General features: G+C 39.9%; 1 protein-coding gene across 1 annotated transcript in view; it reads left to right on the top strand.

Annotated features, from left to right (window-relative positions):
- LOC143738528 (uncharacterized) overlaps window positions 1-3,754 on the top strand; it is a 37,438-nt gene extending 33,684 nt beyond the window's left edge. Inside the window, exon 2 of the mRNA XM_077230512.1 lies at window positions 1,920-3,754. Within this exon, the coding sequence (XP_077086627.1) occupies window positions 1,925-3,589 (1,665 nt within the window). The 5' untranslated portion in view covers window positions 1,920-1,924 and the 3' untranslated portion in view covers window positions 3,590-3,754. The remainder of the gene's footprint in view (window positions 1-1,919) is intronic.
- Window positions 3,755-13,007: the final 9,253 nt, after the last annotated feature.

Below are 13,007 nucleotides of genomic sequence, written 5' to 3'. Positions count from 1 at the left end.
CAAAAGGGGCCATATCAATGCAAGTATAATCTAAAATAGAATGCTGTTTTTAAGGTTGTCTAGAACTTCCTAAAACGCCTTTGGGTCTCATTTTGAAGTAACTGTTTGAACTGTTCTGTCCTGAGAAGATTTCTCTCTCTCTCTCTTAACTATTGAAGTATCCAAAGTGCCTGACACGAAAATATCCTTCCTTGTGGCCACAGGAAAGTGTGTTTTCCTTGTGTACCAGCTAGTAAATTGTGATAAAGGAAGTCTTCTTCTCCACGTCCGCTGGACGGACAGGTTGTGTGATAACTGAACTTGAATCATATCAAAATTTACTCGGATAATTTATATGATTTTACCGACCTATATTAATAATTAATACGAACAATCGTGTTAATTGTTCATATACGGTGAGGTTTAGTCTATTCCCTATTTGGGATAATTTTATGTATGTAGACAATGAATATTCATGATCTGATGAATATTATTCCCCATTTAAGCTAATAATTTCACCAAAACAAGTCATTGTCGCTACACTCTCATAACTAAAAAGATGTTTGAGCCCTCTTTATTGTCCTGGTACAAATCAATGCTTTTTCTTTGTTCAACGAGCAGTTCATGGGTTGAAGCTCTTAAATTTGATCTCTCAGAGAGCACGAGATTGATGTATTCAACCTTAAAATGTACAAAATTTTCTATACAAATTCCTATGGGAAAAAACGGCCAATTATTAACTTTACTCCAGCATAGTACAACAAAGTTCATTTTAAGTCAGTAAAACTGTAAATGCCATATTAAAATATCCTTGGACCAAATATACATTTGGCCTGCCTTAGAGGGGGCCTACAAGACATTGTGCCCAGGGGCCAGGGGACATTATGTTGTATAATTACAGTTTTGCATAATAAATGTTTTTAAAACAAATACATTTAGCAATTTGGCTTTCCTTATGGTCTGTCTAACCTGTTCTGAAATGGTTTTATTATAATTTATATATCGTGATATATATCGTTATCGCAAGAGGCTGCAATGTATATCGCAATATGAATTTTAGGCCATATCGCCCATCCCTAATGATGGGTTTTTGATGGCCCATGGTGGAGGGCCATCAAAGATTGGGCCATCTGTCTAGTTTAATTTCCCCTTTGTCAAACTCAGACATCATTCAGACACACTTTGGGCCGTGTTGGAGACATTTTCACAGCAGTGCACAGATCGCTCGTGTCTCAAGTAAATGGGAGCAGGAATTCACACCTTATGAACTTGGGACTTGAGGGAGTTAACACTGTACGCAATACCCCCAACCTCACACTAAATGTCAGGCCCTGTAGATAGGCTAGCCTGCCTATATAAAAATTCTTTAGTAATCAGAAATGTAACATAGCATATTAGAGAAAGATGCTGATATCTCGATTGAATTGATGCTTGAAGAATGCACGTCCACAGCAGCCATGATTAACAGTGGTTGGCAGTTAAAGTTTTCTATGCAGAATTTGATATGACGACAGTCACAAGACCGATTACTCGATCCAATCACTTTGATGACTAAAAATGAAATCAAAACAAGCATGTAACGAGTAACGACCACAAACAGAGGGAAAATAGCAGAGTAAAAGGACCGATACATCACTTAAAATGTACTCACAAGTACACAATTTTTAAACAACACAAAAAGTAACATTTCTGATAAAAAATACTTAATTACAGTAACGTGAGTATTTGTTATTCGTTACTTCACCCCTGGTTGTTGAATTCCAAATCAAAATAAATGTACCACATTCATGTAAAGATACTTATTTGATAAATTATTGTAGTATTTTATAGCAGTTGACTATTACATCAGAGCTCACTTGTATGTCCTTTCACTTCATATTTCTCTATTTTAATTATTTTGATCTACTGAAAATTAAATTCATATTTTTCTTTCATGTCAGACCTGATGGAAGAGAGCGAGGAGAGTGAAGAACTGAGTGAAGTGGAGGAGGAACATCATGTCCAACCTGGAGAAAAACCTTTGAGTCGCTCAAAGACTAAACAGACATTTTTAAAGAAAAGAAGAGCCAAGAAATCTTTCACCTGCACTCAGTGTGGAAAGAGTATCACAACCAAACATAATCTTGAGATTCACATGAGGATCCACACTGGAGAGAAGCCGTTTTCATGTGATCAGTGTGGAAAGAGCTTCACACAAAAAACAAGTCTTAAGGAACACATGAAAACCCACACCGGAGAGAAGCCGCATGAATGTGATCAATGTGGGACAAGCTTCACAGTAAAAGTAAATCTTAAGAAACACATGAGGATCCACACCGGAGAGAAGCCGTTCACATGTGATCAGTGTGGGAAGAGTTTTCCATACAAACGAAGTCTTGATGTTCACATGAGAGTTCACGCTGAAGAGAAGCTGTTCACCTGCGATCAGTGCGGGAAGTGTTTCACACAAAAAATACACCTTAAGGTTCACATGAGGATCCACACTGGAGAGAAGCCGTACGCATGCGATAAATGTGAGAAGAGTTTCAGGATTTCATCACACCTTAAGAGTCACATGAGAATCCACACTGGAGAAAAGCCGTTTATGTGTGATCGGTGTGAAAAGAGATTCTCAAACAAATACAGTCTTGATCTTCACCTGGGAGTTCACACTGGAGAGAGACCATTCACATGTGATCAGTGTGAGAAGAGCTTCATGACTGCTAATAAACTTAAAAGACACATGAAAATACACACTGGAGAGAGGCCGTACGCATGTGATAAATGTGGGAAGAGTTTCACGGAATCAGCAGATCTTAAGAAACACATGATGATCCACACTGGAGAGAAGCCGTACGTATGCGATAAATGTGGCAAGAGTTTCAGGGATTCAGGATACCTTAAGAGTCACATGAGAATCCACACTGGAGAAAAGGCTTTCATGTGTTATCAGTGTGAAAAGAGACTCTCAAACAAACAAAGTCTTAAGCTTCACATGAGAATTCATACTGGAGAGAGACCGTTCACATGTGATCAGTGTGGGAAAAGTTTCGCACAAAAATCATGGCTTGAGCTTCACATGAGAGTTCATACTGGAGAGAAGCCGTTCATGTGTGATCAGTGTGAAAAGAGATTCACTCACAGACAAAATCTTAATGCTCACATGAAGATCCACACCGGAGAGAAGCTGTTCACATGTGATCAATGCGGCAAAACATTTCTTAGGGCATCAAACCTGAAGAAACACCTGACAGTTCATACGAAGGGGAAGCCACAGTCATGTTCTGTGTGTGGAAAGAGTTTTTCACTGCGGCAATATTTAAAAAGACATCAGAAAATTCATACTGGTGTGAGAGAGTACATGTGCTTTGAGTGTGAGAAGACTTTTACTACATCAAAAAGTTTAAAACTACACCAGAGAATTCACACTGGAGAAAAACCATACAAGTGTTCACACTGCGACAAGAGATTCAATCTGTCTGGAAATCTGAAAGCGCATGAGAAGATCCACAGCAGAGAGAAGCTGCACACGTGTGATCAGTGTGGAAAGAGTTTCTCTATTAAAAGCCACCTGAAGATACACATGAAGATCCATACAGTTGAGAAACCACCTAGTGGAGAAACCAAGTAGTTTCCTAACAGCCATGATGAGGGACAGGACAGATTGTATGGGTGGGCGTTGTGACAATTCTTGAAGACTTCTACGAACTACTTATCAATTGAATCATCAAGATTGTGATATTTTATGTCTTTGTAAAAGGCTTAACTACAGTGTAATCAATTTATGCCTCAAAACTATGTATATTTCTTTTAAAAAATGGTTGGTTTTATTAGTGAAATGTTCTCTATTTTCAATAAATCACTGAACCACAATTGTCTTAATAAAAAAATATTGTGTATATTTTATTATCACCTTAATTTTTTTAATGAAAATTACAAGACCCATGGTCTTGGAAAATGCAGACTAAAACACAGAATCCAGTCATAAAAATTTATTTTACTGTATAACGAGGAATGATATGAAATCTATGAAGAATAAATCAAAAGCAGGTCAGTATAGACTTCAATTAAATCAGATCACGATATGGACTAGTGTCTGAGAATATTAAACCACAAAAGACTGCATGCTCCGCGTGTCTCAATGAATGAACATTTCGTTTACCACACACACTGAAGCACTCGTGACACTTGCTGTGTTTTCATCCTCTGCCGCCTCACTATATGAGGACATGAATGCATGAACTTCATCTCCAGAGCCGCTCTGAGAATCACTTCATGATCATTTAACTGTTTCACTTGAGAGAAACTCGTCATATCATAACAAGAAGAAATTGTGACAAATATATTACTGTTGTACAGTAGAATGTAGCTATGTCTCAATGTAATAATAATAACATTAGAAATAATAATAATTAAAAAAAATTAACAGTAATCCTCTTGTGCAGCACTAAGTTTGACAAGTTTAATTTGATTAAAAAATAAATTCAATTAATGTTTCATGCCTTCATGTGATTGCCAGAGAAATTAAAATACACTATACAGAAAAACAAAACATTTCACAGGGCCCTATTATTTTAACACATGAGTTTTCTGCGTGTGAAAGTCCACATCTTTATTTTTAAAGGTTTTATGATCATGGTCAGTTTCTGTGTAGCATGTTCTATTTACATTACTTTCTTACAATGAATGCAGTTATTAGAAACTAGAAGTATATTTAGATTAATATGTGGGCTATATATTATGGTGTTGTAGGATAATTATTTACACAGCAGGGAAACCGTGACAGCTGCAGAGTTTGTGCCAGCTGTCTCGCTCTTCTCTGGCAGCTGACAAGTGTCGCGGGGGTTTGTCGATGAAAATAGAACTTGCTGTGGAAAATTAAGTGCATTAAGTAAACATTCATGAAACTGAAATAGTCAGTAGGCTATGCTTAATATTCAACAATAATATTGATCAATATTAATTTTCCCCAGAGCTGCTGTTTAGATAAATTCACTAAATTAATAACTAATGATTTTTATAACCTAAATGATTCAAGTACTGAACTTGCACAATGACACTATTTTCTTCTAGAGCTGCTGTAAACCCTAAACAAACTTTTTTGCATTATTTTCCTGTTATCAGTGGAAAGCTGCTTTTAAAAAAATATATTTTTGTAAAAAGCACTATATAAACAAAGGTGACTTGTCTATGCTCTAATTTGCGGTAAACATTTTTTTTTGTTGTTGATATTTTAACAACTCATCTGCGAGTCATTTTTTCCATAATGTAATGATAAAAATTAAACTTTCATATATTTTAGATTCATTGCACACCAACTGAAATATTTCAGGTCTTTTATTGTTTTAATACTGATGATTTTGGCATACAGCTCATGAAAACCCAAAATTCCTATCTCAAAAAATTAGCATATTTCATCCGACCAATAAAATAAGTGTTTTTAATACAAAAAAATGTCAACCTTCAAATTATTATGTTCAGTTATGCACTCAATACTTGGTCGGGAATCCTTTTGCAGAAATGACTGCTTCAATGCGGCGTGGCATGGAGGCAGTCAGCCTGTGGCACTGCTGAGGTGTTATGGAGGCCCAGGATGCTTCGATAGCGGCCTTAAGCTCATCCAGAGTGTTGGGTCTTGCGTCTCTCAACTTTCTCTTCACAATATCCCACAGATTATCTATGGGGTTCTGGTCAGGAGAGTTGGCAGGCCAATTGAGCACAGTAATACCATGGTCAGTAAACCATTTACCAGTGGTTTTGGCACTGTGAGCAGGTACCAGGTCGTGCTGAAAAATGAAATCAGATGGAAGCATGAAGTGCTCCAAAATCTCCTGATAGCTAGCTGCATTGACCCTGCCCTTGATAAAACACAGTGGACCAACACCAGCAGCTGACATGGCACCCCAGACCATCACTGACTGTGGGTACTTGACACTGGACTTCAGGCATTTTGGCATTTCCTTCTCCCCAGTCTTCCTACAGACTCTGGCACCTTGATTTCTGAATGACATGCAAAATTTGCTTTCATCCGAAAAAAGTACTTTGACCCACTGAGCAACAGTCCAGTGCTGCTTCTCTGTAGCCCAGGTCAGGCGCTTCTGCCGCTGTTTCTGGTTCAAAAGTAGCTTGACCTGGGGAATGCGGCACCTGTAGCCCATTTCCTGCACACGCCTGTGCACGGTGGCTCTGGATGTTTCTACTCCAGACTCAGTCCACTGCTTCCGCAGGTCCCCCAAGGTCTGGAATCGGTCCTTCTCCACAATCTTCCTCAGGGTCCGGTCACCTCTTCTCGTTGTGCAGCGTTTTTTGCCACACTTTTTCCTTCCCACAGACTTCCCACTGAGGTGCCTTGATACAGCACTCGGGGAACAGCCTATTTGTTCAGAAATTTCTTTCTGTGTCTTACCCTCTTGCTTGAGGGTGTCAATGATGGCCTTCTGGACAGCAGTCAGGTCGGCAGTCTTACCCATGATTGCGGTTTTGAGTAATGAAACAGGCTGGGAGTTTTTAAAAGCCTCAGGAATCTTTTGCAGGTGTTTAGAGTTAATTAGTTGATTCAGATGATTAGGTTAATAGCTCGTTTAGAGACCCTTTTCATGATATGCTAATTTTTTGAGATAGGAATTTTGGGTTTTCATGAGCTATATGCCAAAATCATCAGTATTTTAGTTGGTGTGCAATGAATCTAAAATATATGAAAGTTTAATTTGTATCATTACATTATGGAAAATAATGAACTTTATCACAATATGCTAATTTTTTGAGAAGGACCTGTATAGTGTTCATCATATGCCTTAAGCCGGGGTTTTCAACCACACTATACGGCTGTAAATCCTTACAAATGAAATGCACCACTGACTCCGTTATTTTCTTTGCACGAGCTGAGGTAGACAGAAGCGTGATGCTGTTATTATCCGGTGGAGTTTGCCTTGAATCAACAGATGTTGGTGGAGGTTGCAGACAGTGCCGCCATTTCATCTGCTTGATTATGCAAGTTGGTTGTTTCCTGAATAATTTAGCATATTCATTACTCCCTGACTTATTTTAAAACCAAAGTGCTCCCACACGTCGGCTCTGCAAGCTGGAGGCGCACTTATATTTCCCACCATGCTCGCTCCCGCTTACTTTTAAGTCATTGGCCGTGTGAATATATTATTCACCATTGGCCGTTAAGTCATATACGGGGAACTGTTATCTTTGTAGACAGCGAGTTGGCGATCGACAGGAACTGAGGGGGTCGTTTGAGGGATTTGATGAAATGTTAAAGGGTTAGATTACCCAAAAATGAAAAATCTGTCAGTAATTACTCATGTTGTTCCAAACCTGTCAGAATTTCGTTCATCTTCGGAAAACAAATTATAAGATAGTTAAGTATCGATACTAGAGGTTGGAATATCAATAGGCCTACACTAGCATTAAAAAAAAAAATACAATTGCGATTGTTAGCTTTAGGCCTATCTTTATTTTTACACAGCCCTATTCATAGGCTTTTATACAACAGTTCCTTCTGGTTCACGAATCTGATTGGCTGAGAGCCTTTTTCAGCCGTGCGATTAGTGTTGTCAAGCTACCAAAATTTCAGTATTCGGTACCAATACCAGTAAAAATTCACGGTTCTCGGTACCAATTTCAGTACCAAAGCTTAATTTAGATTAAATGTACATATATTAAAATGTTTATCACGGTTACAAAGATGGAAACTGTACATCTGTATTAAAAACACTTTAAATTAAGATTAGATAAAATGACCTAAAAATAAACAGTTTATAATGTATAATATACTGTAGCAATTATTCTCCTTGGGGTTAATTTAAAAATGTACTAATATATTTTTAAAATCAAAATTTTTATCTGTTAACATTATTTAATGCACAATGAATGAAGTGAACAAACATGAACAATCAAGTGTTTGTATTAAATAACATTCACAAACATGAATTAATGTTGTAAAAATATATTGTTCACTCAATGTGTTGATGTTCGATAATCCATTAAGTAATGTTAATGAATGGTATCTTATTGTAGTGTAACCTATACCAATACTATACAGGAGATAAAACGTGTTTTATTTGACTTGACCAAAACTAAAATTTTAAAAGGGCTTTTTAAACCTGCTAAGAGTTATCCAGGCAAGAATAAGCCTAGAACTGGGACTGATATTAATGACATAAATAGGGATGCACCGATACTGATACCAGTACTCGGGTGTCGTTCCGATACTGTGCTCATGTACTCGTAAAACTACCCGATACAACCGCACCTGATACCACTTTAGAGGCCGTTCACATATCGCGTTTTTTGCGCGTGCAAATTCTTTCCACAAGCGCTTGCTCTCCCGCGGCGTCTGTCGTTGCTATGCAACAAGCTTTTATTACGAGGGCGCTTGCCACGCACCTATATTTGAAATTGCGAATTTGCATGTGAACGGCCCCCTATGGCAACGTGACATTAGCCTAATCCAAAATATTTCCATAAGTGTCTCTTTCCTCCTTTCGTGTCAACAAGTGGATTCAGAGCCACCGCATTAGCAGTGCCGCCAGTCGCTATGTCTCAGTGTTTTTATGACAGCGCATCAAGAATCGAATTAACCCGGTACTCGGTACTTTACAATCTGTTTAGACGCGTTCTCAGATGTGAGCTCCAGGCTGTCAGCGGGTGTTCAGCACTCGCGTTCCCGCAGAGAACAGTCCTTCGGGATTTTGCCGCTGGCTCTATATAGTGGTTAAACATGAGAGATAATTAATTTAGGGTATATCAACCGGTCTTGCTATATCAAGCAATCTTTGGTCTTTACTTGTTCCAGAGCAAATCAAGTAAGTGTCATAACTTTATATTTAGGCTATTTTGTTTTATGGTTCGTATTTTTAATTACCTTTGACCATATTTTGATTATTCTCAGGTTAGGTAAAGTAAGCCAAATTGGTCCTAAATCATAAGCATCTGAATTTTCAATAGGTCACAGAAGACTTCTCATCTCACGGAAATTCGTAAAAAAAATTCGAAGTGGCTAAATTGTACGAATTCATACGACCTCACTCGTACGAATTCGTAAGATTTTTGCTAAATCGTAAATATTTTACGAGTTGCCCAATTCGTAGAAGTTCGTACGAATGACGCCTGACCCCGCCCCTAAACCTACCCATCACGTGGGTTTAGACAAACCGCACGGTACGAATTCGTACAAATTAACCACTTTTTACTCACTCGTACGAATTGGTCGTGAGATGCTTCAGCTCACTTTTTTAGAAAGAAAAGACTTTTGGCAGGTGAGCTTTTTAGTTTCAATTAAATATAGTTTTATTATGTACAGGTTAACTAGTTTACATGTAAAGTACTAGTATATAAAAAACAAGACAAAACATCAAAAGTAAATCGTTTACAAGAGTTGTCTGTCAGAGGCTTCAATGGCATGGCATCTAAAGAGTCTTTCTTCAGAATGAGAAGATGATGTGATTTCAGAGCAAGACGATTATGATCTAATTTAATGTCATGATGATGATTTGTGTTATAAATCACTAGTTTGGTCATGAAACTCTATATGGCACTTGACATATGATCTAAAATGCTAAAATAATAATAATAAAAACAAACCTAGAAAATTATAGGGAATTATAGGGATGTGCACGAATATTCGATCTGTAATAATTATTCGAAAAATAAAACATTATTCGAATTTTCTACTTTCCTCACTGAGACGCACTGCTGCTCAAACCTCATAGTTACAACTCGGACTGTTGAGCAGACCCGTCTCAAGCCGATTTGTGACCCAACACCGGTCACACCTGTGGGTCACGGCTGAGCGAGTCTTCTCTACACTCACTTACAAACGAACATTTTCTCGTCTATCGTGCGTCTACATTACACCCGTACCACTAAAAAGACGGATTATACCCAAGACTTCAGTAATAAATTAGTATTAATAGCATCACTGGTAGCATCGTTGCTAACTTACTGTCCATTTGTTAAAATGGCGAATATATCAGATGCATGTTAACTTTTGGTGCAGATGAGAACAAATTTGAGCTGCTTGCGGTGCAGTCTGAGCTGGAAGCTTTAGAGAAGGAGATCCGTGACCTTTTAGAGAGCAACATGACATCATGACTTTGTATAAACATACACGCCACTTTCAAGTCAAGTGGCGTGTTATCTATACGTATTTTGAGCTATCCGTGTGTATGTCAACGCCGAAACGAACCGTCATCTTTTGCGTGTATGTCTTCGCCGTTAAATGTCCGAGTGATTCCGCGTGTATGTGTACACCGTTAAATGTCAGAGCGAAACGAAGCAAAATGTATATCTACATCTGGGGAGCGATATTTTTTTTCCTATGATGGTAGGGGAAGACTCATAAATGGTATTAACCCCAGTGACGGGTAGGTTTAGGGACGGGGGTTGGGGTAAGTCATATATTTATATATACAGTAATGTAACGTTAAGTCAACGGCGTTGATAAACACGCTGAAAAGCGATTATGCGTGTTGATAGCACGCCAAAAATGGAAATACGAATTGGCGTGTCATACATACGCCATTTCATGAGATCAGTCTGTAGAGAGACAAGCTGAGCTGAGAGACCGGCGTTTAGCTCTTGAAACATCACGCACCGATGCACACAAATCAGTGATTAACGTTAGTAACCCGCTGTCCCTGACCTCATCCACTCCGTGCGTTTCTCAGCATTGGTCCCAAGCGCACAGGTAACGATCAGCTATGGTTTCATTCACTCCGGCTGCGAACGACATAAGGCTGCGGCAGACGGAGGTTCTGAAGGAGGACTTCAGGAGCCTGATCGAGACGGTATGCAGCACATCGCCTGAAACACCGATCATTGAGTCTGGACCGCTTCCGACAAGGGCATGAAAAGTTCAGTAGATTATTCGCGCTAAATTAATGGTTAATTTCATGGTGTAATGAGCAGAAACTGCTCTTTGTAAATAATTGGAATCTGTTTTGGGAGCGACCTAGGCTCTTCCGCGCTGATGGCTTACACCCAAGTAGAATTGGAGCAGATCTTCTGTCGGATAACATCTCCAAGATGTTAAACACCGTTTGACTAGTAACCAAAAGTCCAAATCACAGTCTCTGCTGCACCAATTTAATTGATATTAATACTAGTGTAGAACATTGCATAGAAACTGTGTCTATTCCTCGTTTACTGAGATCAAAGGAACTACTCTGATAAACTGAAAAACCAGTTTTCATCCAACGACCCATCATCAGTCTGGAATGGCCTGAGGAACATTACCAACTACAAGTCACCATCCCCTCGATCTGTGGACAATCAACACCTGGCTGACGATTTAAATTCATTTTACTGCCGGTTTGAAAAGCCCTCATTCACACCACACACCCGGTCTGATCTGCACTTCACACATTCAGCATCACCTCCTGTACTCCAATTATCACTCCCCCCTCCTGCCATCCAACCTGAGCTTAAGGTCTGTGTGGAGGACGTGAGCCGAGTCTTCAAAAAACAGAAGACTAGGAAAGCCTCAGGCCCAGACGGCATCTCATCTGCTTGTTTAAAAGCCTGCGCTGACCAACTGGCCCCGGTCTTCACGCAGATCTTCAACAGATCATTGGAGCAGGGTGAAGTTCCCTGCTGCTTCAAGCGCTCCACTATCATTCCTGTCCCCAAAAAACCCAAAATCACTGGACTTAATGACTACAGACCTGTCGCTCTCACGTCTGTGGTCATGAAGTCGTTTGAAAGACTGGTGTTGGCCCACCTGAAGGACATCACTGGACCCCTGCTCGATCCCTTTCAGTTTGCTTACAGAGCAAACAGGTCTGTGGATGATGCAGTCAACATGGGCCTGCATTATATCCTGCAACATCTCGACAGACCAGGGACTTATGCAAGGATCCTCTTTGTGGACTTCAGTTCGGCCTTCAATACCATCATGCCTGGTCTTCTCACAGCCAAACTGACCCAGCTCTCCATACCATCCTCGATCTGTCAGTGGATCACCAGCTTCCTGACGGACCGGCAGCAGCGAGTGAGACTGGGGAAACACACATCCAAGACACTCACAATCAGCACCGGAGCCCCCCAAGGGTGCGTTCTCTCCCCACTGCTCTTCTCCCTGTACACTAATGACTGCACTTCTAAAGACCCCACTGTCAAGCTGCTGAAATTTGCAGACGACACCACTGTCATCGGTCTCATCCAAAACGGTGACGAGTCTGCTTACAGACTGGAGGTTGAACAGCTGGCTGCCTGGTGCAGTTATAACAACCTCGAGCTGAACACGCTCAAAACAGTGGAGATGATCGTGGACTTCAGGAGGAACAGCTCAGCACTCCTCCCACTCACCATCATGAACAGCACTGTGGAAGCAGTGGAGTCATTCAGGTTCCTGGGCACTATCATCTCTCAGGACCTGAAGTGGGACAATCACATTGACTCCACTGTGAAAAAGGCCCAGCAGAGACTGTACTTCCTTCGCCAGCTGAGGAAGTTCAACCTGCCACAGGATCTGCTGATTCAGTTCTACTCAGCCGTCATTGAGTCTGTCTTGTGCGCTTCCATCACTGTCTGGTTTGGTTCAGCTACCAAATCAGACATCAGGAGACTACAACGGACAGTCCGGACTGCGGAGAGGATCATTGGTGCCCCCCTGCCAAACCTCCAGGACCTGTACTCTTCCAGAGTGAGGAAGAGAGCAGGTAAAATCATCACAGACTCCACTCACCCTGGACACCACCTGTTCGAACTGTTACCGTCAAGACGGAGACTCAGATCACTGGCCACAAGAACATCTCGGCACAGGAACAGTTTCTTCCCACAGGCCATTTCCCTCCTGAACAGTTAAAACTCCTCGCAAGGCATATGCCTGTAAGTGCAATACTCCCACTGTTTAGTGCAATATCCTACAACTCAGGTGATACTTATATGTAGATTTATTTATTTATAATATTCAAAACACTGTAAATAGGTTCATAATCTGTAAATCTGAAAATGTCTATTCTGACTAAACCCAACTGTGATAGTTTTTATTCTCATATATTTATATTTTTATTTTTTATTCTTATAATTTGTAGTATTAT

This window comes from Siphateles boraxobius, unplaced genomic scaffold (assembly GCF_051911475.1).
Source record: "Siphateles boraxobius isolate OS27281-9 unplaced genomic scaffold, OSU_SipBor_1 148, whole genome shotgun sequence".
Taxonomy (NCBI): Eukaryota; Metazoa; Chordata; class Actinopteri; order Cypriniformes; family Leuciscidae; genus Siphateles; species Siphateles boraxobius.
Note: the sequence above shows the minus strand (reverse complement) of the source record. Positions and strands in the feature narration are given on the sequence as shown.